Source organism: Lepus europaeus, chromosome 19 (genome assembly GCF_033115175.1).
Source record: "Lepus europaeus isolate LE1 chromosome 19, mLepTim1.pri, whole genome shotgun sequence".
NCBI classification, from domain to species: Eukaryota; Metazoa; Chordata; class Mammalia; order Lagomorpha; family Leporidae; genus Lepus; species Lepus europaeus.
Genome location: NC_084845.1, coordinates 16,310,222 through 16,331,594, shown reverse-complemented (window position 1 = coordinate 16,331,594; position 21,373 = coordinate 16,310,222). Strand labels below are relative to the sequence as shown.

The 21,373-nt window shown below is 39.9% G+C and overlaps 1 protein-coding gene across 1 annotated transcript in view; it reads left to right on the top strand.

The window, feature by feature from the left end:
* Positions 1-21,373, top strand: part of UBA2 (ubiquitin like modifier activating enzyme 2) — a 39,211-nt gene that overhangs the window by 3,135 nt on the left and 14,703 nt on the right. The window contains exons 3-10 of the mRNA XM_062175785.1: positions 1,064-1,134; positions 2,509-2,573; positions 3,724-3,824; positions 6,301-6,422; positions 14,056-14,123; positions 14,558-14,679; positions 17,497-17,596; positions 19,844-20,010. Coding sequence (XP_062031769.1) covers positions 1,064-1,134; positions 2,509-2,573; positions 3,724-3,824; positions 6,301-6,422; positions 14,056-14,123; positions 14,558-14,679; positions 17,497-17,596; positions 19,844-20,010 — 816 coding nt within the window. The remainder of the gene's footprint in view (positions 1-1,063; positions 1,135-2,508; positions 2,574-3,723; positions 3,825-6,300; positions 6,423-14,055; positions 14,124-14,557; positions 14,680-17,496; positions 17,597-19,843; positions 20,011-21,373) is intronic.

Here is a 21,373-nt window from a genome sequence, read left to right as displayed (position 1 = left end):
AATCCTGTAATTGGTGTGACTGTTAAGTCTCATTCATATTTAAATTTATGGTTTTTTTTTAACTTAGAATGAAACTTGTATTCCTACCTCTCCTACAGGTTGGCTCCTCCTGTGTTTCAGGGCCAGAGGAGCTACAATCTTGAGTGTTCCTTCATACTGCAGGATTTTTTATTTTTTATTTTTTTTTTGATAGGCAGAGTGGACAGTGAGAGTGAGAAAGAGAGACAAAGGTCTTCCTTTTTGCTGTTGGTTCACCCCCCAAAAGTCGCAGCGGCCAGCGCACTGCACTGATCCGAAGCCAGGAGCCAGGTGCTTCTCCTGGTCTCCCATGGGGTGCAGGGCCCAAGGACTTGGGCCATCCTCCACTGCCTTCCCGGGCCATAGCAGAGAGCTGGCCTGGAAGAGGGGCAACTGGGACTAGAACCCGGTGTGCTGGTGCCGCAGGCGGAGGATTAGCCTATTGAGTTGCGGCGCCGGCCCATACTGCAGGATCTTCAAACATCTTTGCCTTTGCTTCTCTGCTTCCTGTTTGTTTTTCCTTTTTAGTTTTCATATTTTGCTTCCCTTCTCCAGGGATACATTTCTACCTTTGAGATTAAGTGAGGTCTTCCATGACAGCCTTTACTTTCCTGATGTGTCTCTTGTCGTGGCTTGTAGTTAGAATTATGTGGATGGTTATTTGTTATTTGATTAATGTCTTTTTTTCTTTTTTGTGCACTGTTCATCTTAGATAGGTTCTGGTACACAGAAAATGCTCAGTAAATGTTTGTTAAGTGAATGCATGAATGGCATTTGATTGCCCTCTCCCCCCCTTTCTCTTTAACTGAGGCCATTCCTGTAGAAGCAAATATGCTGAGATGTAGGGGAGGGCCCGCCTATTTGATAAATATGTATAATGTATGTAGCTTAATCTTACCGAAAATGTGCCACACTTCTTATTTCTTTATAATGTTAAAATAAGGGATTATGTAAGTAGGTAAGACAGTCGTATTGTGTCTGTCAAAAGGAGATTTCAAATACAAACAAAAATGTTGTAGTAATTTAGTGTTGTTTGTTTTTTCAGGTTGCCAAGGAAAGTGTACTGCAGTTTCATCCGAAAGCTAATATCATAGCCTACCATGACAGCATCATGAAGTATGCACTAATTATTATGTTGCAAAACTGTTTTCTGTGAATTTTTAATTAAAGTTATTTCTACTAGCTTAATATGTCAGCTCAGTGCTGTGCTACCTTTTAAAAAAGTATTTTTTTAGAATACTTGGAATGTAGTCTCTACCCATATAAATGACTTTCTTTTTACCAGCTTCTAAATATGGTTTGAATGATTTAGATAAGCAGTGAGCCATTTTAATAGTTGGAATAGATAAGTTACTTAGAAACTTACAAAGGACCTTATATTCTTGCTGTAAATAAAAAAGTATTTTAAACCTTAGAATATCCTTATATAAGATGATTCTGACTTCTGAATATAGTTCTCATTCTAATTGATTTCAGCTGTGCCTTTTTCAGTTGAAGATTCCCTCCCAAAATGATCTGTTACACAGGGAGTTGTAGTGGGGCAGTAGTTTGATAGTGTATTCTTACACTCTTCTCAGTAAAGATAAATGGCGTGGTTCTGTAATTTTGGAGGTATTAGAGCAAAGGAGCTCTGGATCTAAATTGTCATTTCTCCACAGTTGTCTCACTCACAAGTAAATTATATTAAAAATAGCCCTTGTTTGAGATACTCAAATTTTTGAAAACTTTTTTAAGATTTATTGTTTTTATGTGTTTGAAAGAGTTACAGAGAGGTAAGGACAGAGAGAGAAAGGTCTTCTTCCATCCACTGGTTCACTTCCTAAATGGCTACAACAGCCGGAGCTGAGCCAACCTGTAGCCAGGAGCTTCTTCCGGGTCTCCCACATAGGTGCAGGGGCCCAAGGACTTGAGCCACCCTCTGCTGCTTTCCCAGGTGCATTAGCAGTGAGCCCCAGTGTCAGCCCCTGAAAAGTTTGTAACACTCAGGACATTTGTGACTCCAGCTTATTTTTTTTATTCTCTGCTGCAAACCTGCCTGTAGCTGTATAACCCCTTACCCTGTGTTGCTTTCCCAGTGCTGCTAAAAGCAGAGACTCCAGGGGCCTGAACCCTGCCTGATCCTGACCATGTGAGGTGAACCCAGCGGCAAGGCAGACCCTGGGAATGTGTTCTCTGCATGTTCCCAGGCACTTACTGCCCGGAGAAGGCCTGATGGGACTAGTGAAGTCATGCCTTCTCTCTGCCAGTTTGAGGTCATGCTCTGGTGCCCTAGGTAGCTGGCAAAAAGGATAGGAATTTAGGGGAAATGATTTCTTTAAAATATGCTTATGTTTGGGAAATGTCTAACCTTACTGTGTAAATGCTGTCTATTGCTCATATCAGTTATTTTTGCGCTCTTAATACATTATACGTTTCAGGACTCTGTATGGTACTGAGAAGATCATATGTAAGGCTAGTTGTTTTAGTGACCTTTTTTGTTTTGCTTTGTAGCCCGGACTATAATGTGGAATTTTTTCGACAATTTATATTAGTTATGAATGCTTTAGATAACAGAGGTGAGATTATTTTAATATTTTCTCAATATTTCCCCTCCCCCACATCAAAGCTGTTTACAAATTTAGTATTTCTTAAAAATATTTCCTTTTGAGATAGTACTTTAAAATCTAAGCAAAAGCAAGTTCAGGTTTCAAGCTTGCTGGTTGATTGCAGTTTTCTCTAGAGCTTACCTGTCCCAGGCAGGAATTTAGCTATCATGTATTATGCTGTTGCACCAAAAGTTGTAAATGAAAGGAAAGTTAAATGCTCTAGAGAATGTGACTATGGAGGGTGTATGTGGGTGTGTTTGTTTCAGATTTTTGGGGCACTAAGATATAGTATGATTTTCTTATGTAGGGAGCTCAGAAATACCAGTGCCCAAGTCTTACATAAGACCAGTTGAATCACCCTGAAAATGGGGCCTGAGCGTCATATTTTTTCAGAGCTGGTCAGATGATTGTAAACGGAGGTCAGGGTTGAAAAATTGTTTTTTGGAGAATGAAGTAATAGGATACTGAAGTTCAAAGTCATGGTTCTTGAAATGTCTTAGGTGTATTTGGTGCCAAAGGATACCATGCTGAATTCTGTTGGATGTACACTTTTTTTTTTAACCATTTAAACTTTTCACAATATAAAGAGATGGGTCATAACCATACAGTCAGTTATTAACAGATTTGTATGTTTAGAATGTAGGGGTGAAAATATTTAAATCATATTCCTTGCCTATTGTTACTTCTGCTTATAAAAGTGTATTTGTTGAGTGAGTTTATAATAATTTTTGGCCAGAAATACCAAAAGAAAAAACACAAAGAGAATGACTTAACCTGACTCATCCTTTTCTCCCTAACCTTAAATTGCCTAAATAGTTCCAAGCTGATAATCCGTTTTATTCATTTACTTCCAAGTATTACAGAAAGATGACCTTTTGAAACTTAAAAATTACTTGTTTCCAGAGCTGCTTTTCCTTGGGAGTAAATGTGTAATACAAGTGTCTATATGAGATTTTGCCAAACGGATTTCTTCTGCATGTATTACTCTGAGCATAGCCATAAGATAGTTATATATATAGGAACATTAAGAAATAGTTTGGGTGAGTGTCATCCTAATTAATTAAAAGTAACTAATTTGTTTTTTCAAAAACCCTTTTGCTGACTAGTATTTTTCTTCTAGCTGCCCGAAATCATGTTAATAGGATGTGTTTGGCAGCTGACGTCCCTCTTATTGAGAGTGGGACTGCCGGTTATCTTGGGCAAGTAACTACTATCAAAAAGGTAAAAAAAAAAAAAGTTGTTTTTAATATTTTGGATACTTATTTGGGACCGTGGGGTGGGAAGAAGTAAAGCTTGGATTTATGTAAGAAGAGCAAGTTGGGTTGGTACAGTTGGGACAGTCTGCAATGCTGGCAACCCATGTGGGTGCTGGTTCAAGACCTGGCTGCTCCACTTCCGGTCCAGTTCCCTGCTAATGTGTCTGGGAAAGCAGTGGAAGATTGACTGCATGGGCCCCTGCAACCATGTGGAGACCCAGATGAAGCTCCTGATTGGCTGACCTCTGGCCATTGTGGCCATCTGGGGAGTGAACCAGCAGATGGAAGGTCACTCTGTCTCCCTCTTTCTAACTTTGCCTTTCAAATAAATAAATCTTAAAAAAAATTTTTTTAAAAATCCAACATGTAAGAATTTTCATGCTCATAAAACTTGGAATGCTCTGTGTACACAGACCATGGGCAGAGATCTTTTACTTCTATGCCACTTTGTTTCCACTGGTTGGTATAATAAACTTCAGAGGTTTCTGGTAGGGACAGTCATTTAGCCTGTTAAGATACTGATTAGGATGCCTACGTATTATCCTTCAGAGAATGTACCTAGATTTGTAATCGACTCTAGCTCCTGATTTCCAGCTTCCTGCCAGTGCAGACCCTGGGAGGCAGCAGTGATAACTTTAGCAGTTGGGTTCCTGTCACCCACACAAGACACCTGGAGTTGAGTTCCCAGATCCTGGCTCTGCACCTGTCCCATTCCTCACTGTTGGCATTTGAGGGGTGGATCAATGGATGGGAGCTCTCTTTCTCTGTTTATCTGTCTTTCTCTGGTTGCTCAATAGTTATTTTCAAGTTCTCAGTAACCATGAGACAATGTGTCATGCTGTAGTTGATAATTGGCAAACCAGGCTTCTAAAGGCTACATTTTGTCTAAAAGTGATTTATAGATCTGAAGACAGCTGAAAACTTTTTGAGAGTATTTGTCAAGTATTTCAAACATTATTATAAAACTAAAAATAACAGAGCAAATACCTATTTATAACCTAGTTTTATAAAATCTCAGTATTGTTAATTTGCCATTTGGATCTTTTTTCTTTTAAAAATTAAACATAGATGGCATTTGAAAAATTCTTTTGTAGGAATGGAATTATGAAAAGGAAATTATATTGGGTTTAAAATTGGCTGGCTTTGGTTTTTTTTGGGGGGGGCAGTTTATCCTTGTTGAGAACTGAGGGTCTACTTCAGTTTTAACTGTTAAATACTCATATTGCTCTTGGAAGCTTATTCAGTATCATTCCAAAGACTTGTACCTGTCCATGTGTATTGAGTGTATTTGAATAAATGGAAGCATTCAATATCTGTTGACAGATCAAGGCAACATCTTTCTTAAACTCATATAAGGGATGACTGCTTGCCATGTGGCTGCCCCCAAGAAAGCATATTGGAAGGCCAAAGGCATGAGAAATGGAAATAAGGAGGAAACTGAATCTCTTGCAATTTATATTAAAGCAACATTTGTGGATTTTGTTTCTTTGCAACTATTCAAAAGGCATTGCTTTTTATATACCTTATTGCTGTGATCCTGAGATACTAGAATGTAGCTATGCAGTAAGAATTGCTGAGATGAGGACGGTTAAGTCTGTTTATTTGAAATGCAGATTGAGACGGTGGGGAGGGCAGTGAGAGGGAAAAAGAGCTTCCATCTGCTTGTTCACTCCCCAAATGCCCACAATAGCCAGGCTGAGGCCGGGAGCCAGGGACTCCCATCTGGATCTTCCGTTTTTGTGGCAGGGACCCTAGTACTTGAGGTGATGTCTTGGCTTCCAGGATGCGTTAGCAGTGAGCTGAATTAAGAGGCAGGCACGCCAGTGTCGGAGGTGGGAGTCCCAAACCCTGACTTGCTGTGCCAAAAATCTGGCCCCCAGTGATAACTCATTGGATTATTGTGAAAAATTGTCTCAAGTGTCATAACTGTGTATCAGCAAAATGAAGAGTGTTTCTTGGTAATACCTGGTGTCAAGATTAATCTCTTAAAATCAGTAATTACTTTGAGTTCACTTAATTTTTAGGAGATTATAACGGATATGGCTGTGAATAATATTCAACACATTTTTGACTTTGAGAAGTAATTGGTTGGAAAGCTGCTTTTTGGTATTTTTTATGTTTATTGAAATCAAGGTACAGTTCTCATATTTGACATTGAAATGCAGTAATTTTTATTTGGTTTGGTGTTGGGATCACTGGGCCAGGAACCAGAGGAGTCCTGATTTGGCTTTAGCTGTAACTATGGTTGATTCAGTTAGCTTTTGTGTTAAAGATTCTTTCTCTTTAAAATTAGAATCTTGGAGTCACCAATATTTTCAGACATCTTTGACAATATAAAGCCCAGTTGGAATGTTAGATGAATGAATGTTTATAATTACCTTATAATGTTGAGAGACTGCCATCATGGAATAAATTTTTTTTTCCCATTCCTGACTTTGTAGGGTGTGACTGAGTGTTATGAATGTCATCCTAAACCAACCCAGAGAACTTTTCCTGGCTGTACAATTCGTAACACACCTTCAGAACCTATTCACTGCATCGTTTGGGCAAAGTATTTGTTCAAGTAAGAGTGTATATATTTCTGGGCATACTTTTCAGTAGTGATGGTGGGAAATGAGCTTTTCATTTAAATATCTTATATTTATGATGTTGAAATATGGAGAATGGACACATTAATTGCTTTCTTGTGATATTTCTTGGGTTAAATTAAATTCAGTCAACATTCATTGTATGCCATGGGCTATTTAGGAAACTTAGTCTGATACTGCAGTCAGGCATATCACTTAAATGAATACCAGTCTATATATTTGGAAATGAGAAAACATACTTTAGCCAATTTAAAATAACAAAAAATCGCAGTGGATTTCTTTGTAATCATAATGAAAATACTACATCTGAAACTTGATGAGTTGGAAGAAAGAAGAAAAGTTACTGATTCACATGAAGAAAGGCATTGAGCCAAGACTCCAACTTAAGTTAAAAAAAAAAAAAAAACACAGAATGAATTAAAATAAAATGAGAGCAAAAAAACTTGGCATCTTCGATTATAAAATAGGAAAGGAGGATAAATAAGAACTAAATAGGCAACGTATTTTCAAGTGGTGCGGATTAGAAATTAATAGATAGAAATAAAGAGGCCATGCCGTTAAAGACATTTTTTAACATGAAAAAAATAGTGTTAAAGACTGTCAATATGTTGAATAATTTGATAAATTCATTCAACATTAACAAGTGATTCTTTAAGACACTAAGTCTCATCACAGTACTACAGAGAAATATAAACCATGTGATTTTTGTTGGTGAATTCTGCTATCCTTGCAAGGAATGTATAAGTATCATTCTAATCTCCAGAGATATCAAGGAAAAAATAAAAGGAATACTACTTAGTTCACATCTACCTAGTATGTCTTTGATTTTAAAACCAGACAGGGCCATTATGGTATAAAAAAGGAAAAATTACAAATTAGTTTCATTTATAAATATAAATGGAAAGTCCTATACAAAATAAGCATATGAATTTATAGTAATAAAAGATATGCCATTAGTAAGTTATATTTATTTGAGAATGAAAGCATAATTTAGCCCTAGAAGACTTATAAATATTCACTTAAGTATTAAAGGGAAATTATAATCTTTATGTGTGTGGAAAAAGCATTTTGTAAGATTAAACAAACACCCTTTTGGGGGTTCAGGGGACTTCCAAAATTTTTTTAATTACTTAAATCTTACAGGTTGTTGATAAATGAGTGTGTTTATGATTGCCTGAGACCTTGGAAGTGAAGGTTATATGACATGCATACATTTTTCACTGTTCTTTCATTATAAATCAGTGGATACTTTAGAAACTGGAATCATTTCTAGTTTCTGGAAGACCCTTGAGACAGTTTCAAAATTAAGGAACCTAGTTAAACAAAGTTAAAATATTTACACTTGCTTTGGGCATACATTCTTTGCATATTTCCATTAATAACAGTGAAATATTTACTATAATGAAATACTGCAAATTTAGAGAACTGCCATTCTTACGTCTGTTGAAGTACCAAGAAATACTGTAGTCTCGGTTGCTGATTTCCATACAGAGGGAGAACTTGGTTTGTTTGCTTATTTATTTTGTAAGGGAAAGGGTAAGGGTTTATTGGTGAGGAAACCCAACAGATCAGAGGGAAGGGGCGAAGAAAGAAAGCAGGGAGAAGGAGAGAGGTGTTGAGGAACAGGGAGAACTTGGTTTAATATGATCATTATTTGATACTGGCAAATGACCTTCCATTTGGGGAATATCGAGTCCCTCCAATTGGAAATGCCCATGACCACCCTGGCATAAGTTCAGCTGTTTTTGCTTGGGGCAAAACATGAGAGAGAGAAAGGAAAGAAAGTGAGGAGAGGAAAAACAGCTAGCAACGGAGCACCAGCAAACCACTGTAGCGGTCTGCTGGAAGAGAGCCGATCAGTCTTTTTTTGCCACTAGACAATGGAATGGGGCAGCCATCTGAGCTGGAACACTGAATCGTTAAAATTCTAAGACTTTTGGATTTTTTAACCTCATATTGGACACAATCCAAGGAACTTTTTACTTAGTTTGTATGACTTGCAAATTTTGATAACTGAAATCGGAGAACTGTTAGTAAATTCCTAGTGATTATAAATTAGTATTGGGCTGTCAAAGTGATCTAGATTTTTTTCATGTCTAAATTTTTTTTACTCACTAGACTAGAAAGTCCTAAGGGCAAGAGCTGTTTGTGCTATTCATCTTTGTGCCACATCACCTAGAAACTAGTTGATAGTAAATACCCACTGAGCTACACTGACCTTGGCTGAGTAAAAGTGAGTCAAATACGGAGAACTGTCTAAATTGTAAGTTGGTTTGACTCAAAAGTAGTGTTGAAACTAAAAATGAACTATGGACGTATTGATTGAAAATGGGCTCTCCCCAGTGCTCCTGTTGTGAAGGTTTCCTTCAAGCATGCAAATGGATGTTTATACATACATATACATGGGTGCGTGTATATGTAGATACACACGCCCGCACACACACACGAACACATGCTACTTGAACCTGTTGGAGCTGACTTCCGTGCCTGACCTAGTGTTCAGAAATGGACGGTGTTCACATGCAGAGAGAGGGACACGCCCCTGATTGACACTGAGGAACTGGGACTTCAGAGCCATGGACCGTGGGGAACATACATATTTAGACCACACCACTAAGGCAACATAGTCATTGTACTTCGGCACAGTAGAAAAACAAGAACAGGTGCTGATGTTAAATGTTTGAGAAGTGTTCTCTGTACCCATTGTAATGTTGGTTGCAGACACTAGACAATAGAAATCCTTAATTTTCTAACATGGCAAATACCCTTTCATGACAAAAAGTAAAGTAGAAGAGGAGATCTTTCTCAACCTGAGAAAGAGGATAAAACATTGTATTTACTTTTTCTTTCTGTCTGTCTGTCTGTCTTTCATTTGAGAGGCAGAGTTACAGAGGGAGAGACAGAGAAAAGTCCTCCATCCACTTGTTCACTCCTCAAATGGCTGCAATGGCTGGAGCTGAGCCGAAGCCAGGAGCTTCCTCCAGATCCCCCACTTGGTGCAGGTGACCAAGTGCTGAGAGCTAGGGCCCACAGGAGACAGCAGCTGGTACTTGAACCAGTGCCCATATGGGATGCTGGCACTGCAGGTGGCAGCTTTACCCACTATGCCACGGCGCCAGCCACCCCCCCAAACTTTTTTATTAGGGTATAATGTGGTAGCTAGAAGAGCTATAGTTCAAGAAGGCTTCACAGAGTGCATAGAAAATACATATTATGAGAAGCATATATACATTTCAAAGTTGTTTTGTACCAGAATAAAATTATTTTGTAATTTTCCACAAACTTTTTGAAGTCCCTTCATAAACATGAAGTCAGAAAAATACACATACACGGGTTTTTTTTAAAAGATTTTATTTTTATTTATTTGAAAGAGCTACAGAGAGAGGTAGAGACAGGGAGAGGAAGCCAGGAGCTTCTTCCAGGTCTCCCATGTGGGTGCCTGGGCCCAAGGACTTGGGCCATCTTCCACTGCTTTCCCAGGCCATAGCAGAGAGCTGGATGGGAAAAGGAGCAGCCAGAACTAGAACTGGTGCCGGCACTCCAAGCCAGGGCTTTAACCCACTGTGCCACAGTGCTGGCCCTGACAGAGTAGTTTAATCTGCAGAGGTTGTGTTCCAAGACCCCCAGTGGGTGACTCGAGCCATGGATAATACTGAGCCCCTTATATCAGGCATCCAAGTTGGTGGGTTCTACATCTGAGTTCAACTGTGTATGAAAAATACTCAAGGAAAGAAAAATTGCATCTGTGCTAAACATGAATGGACTTACTTCTTGTCATTGTTTCCTAAACAATACAGTTTAGCTTCTATTTTACCTCTCATTCTTTGTGATAGGTGTAAGTAATCTAGGGGTGATTTGAAGTATATGCAAAGGGTATGGGTAGGTCTGTGCAAGTACATAAGGAACCTCAGCATATGTAGACTTTTTTTATCCTAGGCGATGGTCCTGAAACCAGTTTTCCCTAGATGCTAAGAGATGACTTTACCAGTTTTTTTCCATACATCTGTACCCATTATAAGTTATGCACAGTAAGAGGTTAACAACAATAACTAATAAGAAAGTAGAAAATTCTAACAAAATAGTGTAATACAAGTTGTGTAAATGTAGTCTCTGTTTTTAGAATTAGCTGAACAAACTAATGTCTGAACTTGATAAATTTTCACACACACCAAAAATACATTAAGCTTTATTTGGCAAGTAGCTTTCTTTTCAGTAGACTTTTAGAACCATTTTGAATTTACAGAAAGTTTAGGAGATGATACAAAGTTCCCTTTTACCTCTATACCCAGTTTCCCCTATTAACATTTTACATTTGTGTGATACACACATGATAATGAAGCAGCAGTATTACCTTACTACATCAGGTCCATGATTGATGTATATTTCTTTGGTTTTTTGTATCGTCCTTACCTTATTTCAAGATCACAATCAGAGCCGGCACCGCGGCTCACTAGGCTAATCCTCTGCCTTGCGGCGCTGGCACACCGGATTCTAGTCCCAGTCGGGGCACCGGATTCTGTCCCGGTTGCCCCTCTTCTTGGCCAGCTCTCTGCTGTGGCCCGGGAGGGCAGTGGAGGATGGCCCAAGTGCTTGGGCCCTGCACCCGCATGGGAGACTAGGAGAAGCACCTAGCTCGGCTTCGGATCAGTGCGGTGCGCCGGCTGCTGCGGCCATTGAGGGGTGAACCAACAGCAAAGGAAGACCTTTCTCTCTCTTTCTCTCTCTCACTCTCACTCTCTCTCTCACTCACTCACTATCCACTCTGCCTGTCAAAAAAAAAAAAAAAAAAAAAAAGATCACAATCAGGATACCATGATACAGTTAGTGGTCTTCTTTAGGCTCCCTTTGGTTATTTGACAGCTTCTCAAGCTTTCCTTGTTTTTTGATGACATTGACATTTTTTTAGTTTTGGTAAGATATTTTGTAAGACCGCTCACTATTGGGATTTGCCTGTTTTTCTTATGGAAAGACTGGGGTTATGGATTATTGGAAGGAAAACTCTGAAGATAAAGTGCCATTATTTGATGTCTAGGTTATCTGCTGTGATCACTTGGCTGAGGCAGCGTTTGTCAGGTTTCTCTACTGTGAAGTTGGATTTTTTTCCTTCTGCTTTCCATAATGTACCATAGACTTTAAAAGGAAGTGACTGGGCTACTCACACCTAAGGAGAATAGGGAGTTGTGCTCTACTTCCCTGAGAACAGAATATCTACAGGAATCATTTGGCATTCTGCCTGGGAGATTTACTCATTATTTTTCAGTGATTTTTTTAATATAAATATGGACTCCTTGATATTCAATATATTTTACATTTTGGGTTTATAATCTAGTACTACTTTGTTGCTCAAATTGTTCATGATGTGGGGTATTTTTGGACAGTTCTTATTGTCTCTGGATTTTTTTTTTCCTTTTGAGTAATTCCTTATTTTTTTTACAGTACAAGATGTTCCATGTACAACTTTTATAGTTCTATCCAGGCCTAGAGAAAAGCTGTTTTTCTGGGAGTCCCAGATCCTTTTATTGAAGAATAATGCTAGAAATCTAGATATGGATGCCTATGCATCCTACTGTGATGTTATTTTCTGCTGATAACCTCTGCATATATCTGTGTGTCTTTAACCATCTGTATTTATATTAAGCTAAGCATAAGTTCATATAAAATGTCTCCAACTCTAATCCATTACTGGTCTCCTCCCTTTGCTTCCTCCTGTTGCTTATGTATAAATTCCCATTCCAGTAGTCAGAAACCTGGCTCCCACCATTTGCCATCCATGTATTTAATGCAAGCCTTATTTCTTTCTTTCTTTTTTTTTTAAATTTATTTATTTATTAGAGAGACAGAGAGAGAGAGGTCTCCCATCCGCTGGTTCACTCCCCAGATAGGCGCAATGGCCAGAGCTGCGCCAATCGGAAGCCATGCACTTCTTCCAGGTCTCCCAGGCAGGTACAGGTGCCCAATGACTTGGGGCATCTTCTACTGCTTTCCCAGGCCATAGCAGAGAGCTGGATCAAAAGTGGAGCAGCTGGAACTCGAATCGGCGCCCATATGGGATGCCTGCGCTGCAGGTGGTGGCTTTACCCGATACACCACAGCACCAGCCCTGCAAGCATTATTTCTAATGATAAATATTTTAAAGCATCTTCTTTGAAATGAGAGATAAGATAAGGGTGCCTATTATTGCTGCCTCTGCCTGGTGTTCTTAAGAATTGGAAAAGGAACAGAGCTGTAGTCATTTGCATTCACTGTGTGATCATCTGCATAGGAAGTTCTAAAGGATCTACAGATTATTAGAAACAATAGTGATGCATGGGTAACTGAAAGATTTTAAAGTATGAAACAGCTGATTGCATTTCTATGGTTAACCTCAGGTAGTTAGAAGATGCAATTTAAAAAATAGAGAACTAACTGAGCAAACAATTGACTATAAAAACATGAAATACTTACTTGATTGTATCTTAAAGACCAACATATAGAAAATATTTTAAAATTAGAACATGAAAAAAGTTTATGGATTGAAAGCCTCAATATTGTGACTGACTCATTTGTCTCTGAACTGTAGCATCAATGTGATTCCAATTAAAAATCTCATCTGAGATTTCATTGGAATTTGTACAACCAAATGAATTTTTCTTGTTTTTTTTTTTTTTGTTTTTTTTTTTTTGACAGGCAGAGTGGACAGTGAGAGAGAGAGACAGAGAGAAAGGTCTTCCTTTTGCCGTTGGTTCACCCTCCAATGGCCGCCGCGGCTGGCACGCTGCGGCAGGCAATGGAGCCAGGTGCTTCTCCTGGTCTCCCATGGGGTGCAGGGCCCAAGCTCTTGGGCCATCCTCCACTGCACTCCCTGGCCACAGCAGAGAGCTGGCCTGGAAGAGGGGCAGCCGGGACAGAATCCGGCACCCCAACCGGGACTAGAACCTGGTGTGCCGGTGCCGCAAGGCGGAGGATTAGCCTAGTGAGCCATGGCGCCGGCCGAAATGAATTTTTCTTGTAATTTCGGGAGCTTTGAGGCTATAGGTAGGGGCTATGAGGTGGATTTCTGTAAGATAATTTTATTAAGCTATGCTTTAGGAATACATAAGAGTTATTAAATAGTTTCTAGGATAACTTAATAAATGTAAAAGAGAATCTCACTACTTTGATATTGTTTCTTAGGACTGTCTGATAGTTAAGATAGCAATCAACATTTAAAAAAAAAAAGGTCTTGGTCACTGCTTAATCTTCGGCACCTGTAACAGAGCAGTGCACAGAGCAGGTCAGTGGTAGTGTGTGTTGAACAGCTAGCTGCAGTCCTCTGGCAGTAGACTGTCACCTGAGATGGGATGTAAAAAGCCTCTCACCTGTACTTTGGACTTGCTGGTAGAGATGGACTTGATTCCACTAAAACTTGGTGTTGCTCTCATCGTGGTTAAAATTAGAAAACAAGCAAGCTAAGCAGATTGTTTTAATTATAGGTTTATAACTTGTGATTTACTGTTCACTTGTCCACACACTTGAATACTGTAAATTAGGTGAGGAAAGCAGGGAAAACAAGCTATACTTCTTCAGAATACTTTGTTTTACATAAATTTTGATTTATTTATATAAATTTTTATTACTGTTAAATTATAGCCAGTTGTTTGGGGAAGAAGATGCTGATCAAGAAGTGTCTCCCGACAGAGCTGACCCTGAAGCTGCCTGTGAGTAAAGTATTCGGCATGTGTTTTATTAGTGACTACTACCTTTATTTTGCTTAACTTAGCATTGGTGGCTTCTGAGAAAAAAATTAGTTGCTGTTTTGCAAGATAATGTGTTATGTGTTTAACATGTGTTGCTTCATTTTTAAAATAATATTTTGCAAAAAAAGGTAGTCCATTTTACTGGTGAGGAAATCAAGATAGCCCTGATGACAGATCTGTGCTTTGAGCTACTATATATGTGGCCTTCAGAAACATGGCTTACATAAGTTTGTTATTTTCATTTTTGCTTGAGCTCAGAATGTATTGTGTTTAGGTAACTTTGTGAGTGACTGGTTTTTCTCCCAAAAGCAGTAGGAGCTTAGTTCTACACTCAACTGTATTTTGGGGAAAATTTTTTGTTTTTTGTTGTTTTTGTTTTTTTTTTTTTTTTGTAGGGGAACCAACAGAAGCTGAAGCCAGAGCCAGAGCATCTAATGAAGATGGTGATATTAAACGAATTTCCACTAAGGAATGGGCTAAATCAACTGGGTATGATCCAGTTAAACTTTTTACCAAGGTTAGTTTTACTGTCTTTATAATTGTGGATGGATTTATTATTCTAGTTCTGTTTGTTTTAAAATAGCATGTAGGGTAGGCATTTGGGCAGCAGTTAAGACCCTAGTGGGGATGCATCCCATATCTGAATTCCTGGATCCTAGCTTCCTGCTGATGCCTATCCTGGGAGGCAGCTGGTGAGGATTCAAGTAGTTGGATCCCCACCCCCAGCTTTGGTTTAGTTCAGTCTTTGTCATTATGGGCAGTCTTTCTTCCTGTCTTTTCAAATAAATAGTTTTTTTTTTTTTTTAAAGAATTATTTATTTATTTATTTATTTATTTTTTGTTTTAGAAAGCTTGTATTTAATGAATATAAATTTCATAGGTACAGCTTTTGGAATATAGCGGTTCTTCTCCCCATACCTGCCTTCCCACCCCCACTCCTGTCCCACCTCCTACTCCCTCTCCCATCCCATTCTTCATTAAGATTCATTTTTAATTATCTTTATTATACAGAAGGTCAAATTTATACTAAGTAAAGATTTCAACAGTTTGCACCCACACAAAGTATAAAGTACTGTTTGAGGACTATTTTTACCATTAAATCTCATAGTACAACTCATTAAGGACAGAGGTCCTACATGGGGAGTAAGTGCACAGTGACTCCTGTTGTTGATTTAACAATTAACACTCTTATTTAAGATGTCAGTGATCACCCGAAGCTCTTGTCATTAGCTGCCAAGGCTATGGAATCCTTTTGAGTCCACGAACTCCAACATTATTTAGACAAGGCCATAAGCAATGTGGAAGTTCTCTCCTTTCAGATAAAAGTACCTCCTCCTTTGATGGTCTCTTCTTTCTACTGGGATCTCACTCACAGAGATAAAGATTTATTTGGAAGGCAGAGTTACAGAGAGGCAGAGGCTGAGAGAAAAGTCTTCCATCCACTAGTTTACTCCCCAAATAGTCCCAATGGCTGGAGCTGGGCCGATCTGAAGCCAGGAGCTTTCTCTGGGTCTCCCACGTGGATGCAGGGGCCCAAAGACTTGGGCCATCTTTTGCTGCTTTCCCAGGCCATAGCAGATAGCTGGATTGGAAGTGGAACAGCCAGGTCTCGAACCAGTGCCCATATGGGATGCCCCACTGCAGGTCAGGGCATTAACCTGCTGTACCACAGCTTCTTCAGGGTCTCCCACGCAGGTGCAGGGGCCCAAAGATGTCGGCCATCTTCTACGGCTTTCCCTGGCCAAAGCAGAGAGCTGGATCAGAAGAGAATCAATTGGGATTCGAACTGGTACCCCCTGCTACACTGTAGCACCGGCCCCCCACCCCCATTTATTTATTTATTAAATATTTATTTATTTACTTGAAAGTCAGAATTACATAGAGAAGGAGAGGGAGAGAGAGAGAGGTCTTCCATCTGCTGGTTCACTTCCCAGTTGGCCACAACAGCCGGAGCTGTGCCGACCCAACACCAGGAGCTTCTTCAGGGTCTCCTGCGCCGGTGCAGGGGCCCAAGGACTTAGGCCATCTTCTGCTGTTTTCCCAGGCCATAGCAGAGAGCTGGATCAGAATTGGCGCAGCCGGGACTTGAGCCGGTGCCCATGTGGGATGCTGGCACTGCAGGCGGCAGCTTTACCCACTAGCCACAGCGCCGGGCTCCCCCATTTATTCTTTAATTGCATTTTAGCCTTTTTTTTCTGGCAAACGTTTAGGGTCATCTACAAAATGTCTTCAGCCACGTTTATCATCTGAATCATTATGAACTCCTCACTTTGGCTGTGTATATGTTGCAGATGTGTGTTACCATCTCCTTGTATGCTTTCCTTATTCCCCAGATAAAATAAAAATCCTTATGGGATTTTTTTTTTTTAATTTATTCGAAAGGTGAAGCTTTCACTCCCCAAATGCCAGCAATAGGCTGGGCTGGGTCAGGCTGAAGCCAGGAGCCTGGAATTCAGAGTCTCCCGGTGGGTGACAGGGACCCAAGCACCTGCGACTTCACCTGCTGTCTGCCAGGGTGTGCATTAGTAGGAAGCTGGAATGAAAGTGGGTCTCTCACTGAGGCGCTCTCATCCTAACCACTCCTCTAAATCTGGACTCAAGGCTTTGTGATTTTCACATTAAGTTGTATTCTGATATTTTGTATGCTTATTTTTCCAGGGGTTAATAATTGAGTTCTAATATTTAATTTAAGTTAGCTCTAATACCTGCAATAAATGTATTGAATAAATAAAAAAAAATACAAAGTGGGAAAAAATAACATTAAAATCACCTGAAGTTCTACCACATTCTTTGTGTAATTGTTTTCTAGTCAAAATGTGGTAGTGTTTTGTTTTTGTAATAATAATTGTGTTTTTGGGGTTTTTGTGTTTTGTTCTTGCTATTTTTTGTTTTTGTGGGTGGTTTTCTTGGGAAAGACACTCTAAAGAGGGTACATGAAGTTAAAGTCTGTTGTTGAGCACTTGTCAAATGTGCATACCTGATTGGCATTGATCTGTAACCTAGAAGCTATTGCCGTCTCAGTGATTATATTCAATTCTTGAGGAAACAGTATGTGTTTATTGAGACCCATAATTTGTATGATTGTACTTCAGGCTGATGCTTGGGGAAGTGACTCAGGAATGTGGAGGGATTCCGTATAAGACTTCTGCCTAGAAAAGATTTAAACTTTTTGTCTTTTCTTCGCGTAATTGCACTTCATTGGTAAATAAAATGTGCCTTTGAATCTGATTTCACGGTATGATATTTATATTGAGTATGCAATGAAATTTTTTTTAGATTTTATTAACTTAGGGACTGCAAGGTTCATGACATTTGCCTTTTTTTTTTTTTTAAGCTTTTTAAAGATGATATCAGATATCTATTGACAATGGACAAACTATGGCGAAAAAGGAAACCTCCAGTTCCATTGGACTGGGCTGAAGTACAGAGTCAAGGTAAAGAAAACATTTTAGTCTTTGGAATACCTTAATTGGAAAGGTGCTCTCCTAAATTTTTTTTTAAGGTTGTATTTATTAATTTGAGAGGTAGAGTTAGACAAACAGAGAGAGGGAGAGACAAAGGTCTTCCATCCACTGGTTTACTCCCCAAATGGCCACAATGGCCAGAGCTGGACCAATCCAAAGCCAGGAGTTTCTTTGGGTCTCCCATGTGGGTGCAGGCCCAAGGACTTGGGACATCTTCTGTTTTCCCAGACCATAGCAAAGAGCTGGATTGGAAGTGGAACAGCCAGAACTTGAACCAGTACCCATATAGGATGCCAGCACTGCAGGCAGCGGCTTTACCCACTATGCCACAGTGCCGGACCCAATGTGTACACTTTGGATAAACGGAATCATATTTCTATACTCTGACTTTCTTTTTTCAATCTACATTATCAGTTAGCATGTAGTTGTTTCATATTTCCCTTGTAATTAAGGTTTCACTTAGAGACAGCTTTTAAAATTTATGTTTATTCAAAATGCAGAGGGGCCAGTGCTGTGATGCAATGGGTTAAGGCCCTGGCCTGAAGCGCTGGCATCCTATATGGGCACCTGTTCTAGTCCTGGTTGCTCTTCTTCCAGTCCAGCTCTCTGCTATGGCTGGGGAAAGCAGTAGAAGATGGCCCAAGTCCTTGGGCCCCTGTATCTGCGTGGGAGACCCAGAGGAGGATCCTGGCTCCTGGCTTCAGATTGGCGCAGCTCCAGCCATTGCAGCCATCTGGAGGGTGAACCAGCGGATGGAAGACTGAGCTCTCTGTCTCTACCTCTCTCTGTAACTCTTTCTTTCAAATAAATAAATCTTTTTTTTTTTTTGGACAGGCAGAGTTAGAGAGAGACAGAGAGAAAGGTCTTCCTTTTTTTCCATTGGTTCACCCCCCAAGTGGCCGTTATGACCTGTATGTTGCGGCCGGTGCGCTGCGCCAATCCGAAGCCAGGAGCCAGGTGCTTCCTCCTGATCTCCCGTGCAGGTGCCCAAGCAGTTGGGCCATCCTCCACTGCCATCCCGGGCCACAGCAGAGAGCTGGACTGGAAGAGGAGCAACCGGGACAGAATCCGGCGCCCCTACCGGGACTCGAACCCGGGGAGCTGGCACCGCAGGCAGAGGATTAATCTAGTGAGCCGCAGCGCCGGCCCTCAAATAAATAAATCTTTAACAAATAAATAAGAATAAAAAAAATAAAATGCAGAAAGATCTTTCTTCCACCAGTTCACTCCCCAAATACCTGACATGGTGGACTGTGCCAGGCCTAAGCCAGGAGCCTAGAACTCATTCTGGGTATTCTACATGAGTGGCAGAGTCCCTAGTACTTCAGCCATCACTTGCTGCCTCCAACAGTGTACATTAGCAGGATGCTACATGAGGAGCTGGGACTAACCAGGCACTCAGATTATGGATATTTCAGCTATTGTGCCAAATATCTATCTGTTATTTGGCAAGTTTCTTTTCCTTGAAAGAGAGAGATTGATTTTTTAACTTTTAAAAATTCCTTATTCCACTTCCCCTTAACACATTGTTTATTCATTATCTGGATTGTAATACATTTAAGTTATGGATGATAATGTGGAGTGCATTTAAGCTTTTTTTTTTTTTTTTTAAGATTTTATTTATTTGAGAGAGAGAGTTACAGACAGTGAGAGGGAGAGACTCCCCAAATCGCTGCAACAGCAAGAGCTGTGCCGGTCCAAAGCCAAGAGCTTCTGCCAGGTCTCCCACGCGAGTGCAGGGGCCCAAATGCCTAGGCCATCTTCTGCTGCTTTCCCAGGCCATAGCTGGATCAGAAGAGGAGCAACTGGGCCTAGAACCAGTACCCATATGGTATGCTGGCGCTGTAGGCAGAGGCCTATCCCACTGTGCCACAGCACTGGCCTCGAGTGGATTGAAACTTAACAGGCACTTGGAGACTTGCCTACTACTGTGGAACAGTTCTCAACGGTTAATCAGAGAAGTGCAGATAGCTTCCATGTATTGAGTGCTGTGTGCCTGGCATAATGCTTGTCCTATCCTTAAATCCCTCCCCCGGTCCTCAAGGTCTTGTTCTTTTTCCATCTTTGTTTTCTTGTGTATATATTTATATTGTGGTGATAATTCATTTAATTTGTTTCATATTTTTTTGATTTTCCTGTTGACCAGGGATTGCATTTGTTTTAGGACATGGTAGAGGAATTTAAATTTATTGAAAATCCTAATCTTTTCTCCCTTAGGAGAAGAAACCAATGCATCAGATCAACAAAATGAACCCCAATTAGGTCTGAAAGACCAACAGGTTCTGGATGTAAAGAGCTATGCAAGTCTTTTTTCAAAGAGCATTGAGACTCTGAGAGTTCATTTAGCAGAAAAAGGGGATGGAGCTGAGCTCATATGGGATAAGGTTCGTTTTAAAAATGTGTGACTGTTAAACATGTTGCAAATGTGTTTTAGTTCTTAAGCTATAATAGAAGATAGAATTTTTTTGATTATTGTTTATTCTACCAGGTTGTAAGGAAATGTGTTGAATTTGATTTGATTTAAATAGTTTAATCTCCAATTACCCTACTGAATATGAATTCAAGCAATATAAAACTGCATTTTGGGTTCTAGTATGTTCATGGTTGACTGGAACATACGAATTTATTGGAGTGATGTGGTTCACTGGTTTAAGATTTAAGCTTGTGTAGTAGAGATAGATTACAAGAAGTCATAAAATTCTTTTGGAAACAATAGTTCATTGGCTTAATTTGACCTTGAAAGTAATAAAATTGCCTTTCTGTTGAAATAGTTAATAACTATTTCATTGGTCTGAGAGAAAGACCTCTCAATACAAAAATGAAATGTAATTATTGTTAGAAGTTAAAATAGTGTTTAATAGTATTCTGCTGTTCTGTTATGATAACATGTTTAGTATGAGTTTATAATTACTATATAATTATTGTGAGTTAATTTTATTTGATTCAGTTTGTATTTTCTAAGCCTATAAATGATTAGTTGATAGAAGGATTTTCATGGGTTTTACAATAAAGGAAAGGAGTTTGTCCAGTTTTAGAAACTGAAGATAGCTTCGTGTTTCAGACTTTGGATCTTGTGTGGAATCAAGCATGTAAAATGAAGCTAGTAAATTTAGATTCTTTTTTTTTTTTTTTTTGACAGGCAGAGTGGACAGTGAGAGACAGAGAGAAAGGTCTTACTTTGCCGTTGGTTCACCCTCCAATAGCCGCCGTGGCTGGCGCACTGTGGCCGGCACACCGTGCTGATCCGAAGGCAGGAGCCAGGTGCTTCTCCTGGTCTCCCATGGGGTGCAGGGCCCAAGGACTTGGGCCATCCTCCACTGCACTCCCGGGCCACAGCAGAGAGCTGGAAAGCAGTGGAGGATGGCCCGAGCCCTTGTCCCCTGCATCCACGTGGGAGACCCGGAAGAGGCTCCTTGCTCCTGGCTGCAGATCGGCGCAGCTCCAGTCATTGAGGCCAACTGGGGAGTGAACCGTTGGATGGAGGACCTCTCTCTCTTTCTCTCTGCTTCTCCGTTCTCTGTATAACTCTTTCAAATAAATGCATCTTTTAAAAAATAAACCATGTATGTAATTATTGGTATTTAGCAATTTTTGAGGCATTTTGGCTTAATCCAAAATGTAGCCTGAGGTTACGCGACCAACCAATAAGTAATAAAGAACCCATGTCCTATCAGGGTGGGTTTTTTTTTTTTTTGTTATGTTTTGTTTGTAAAGTATGAAATGCATCTTTTTCAAAAGGGAAACTTA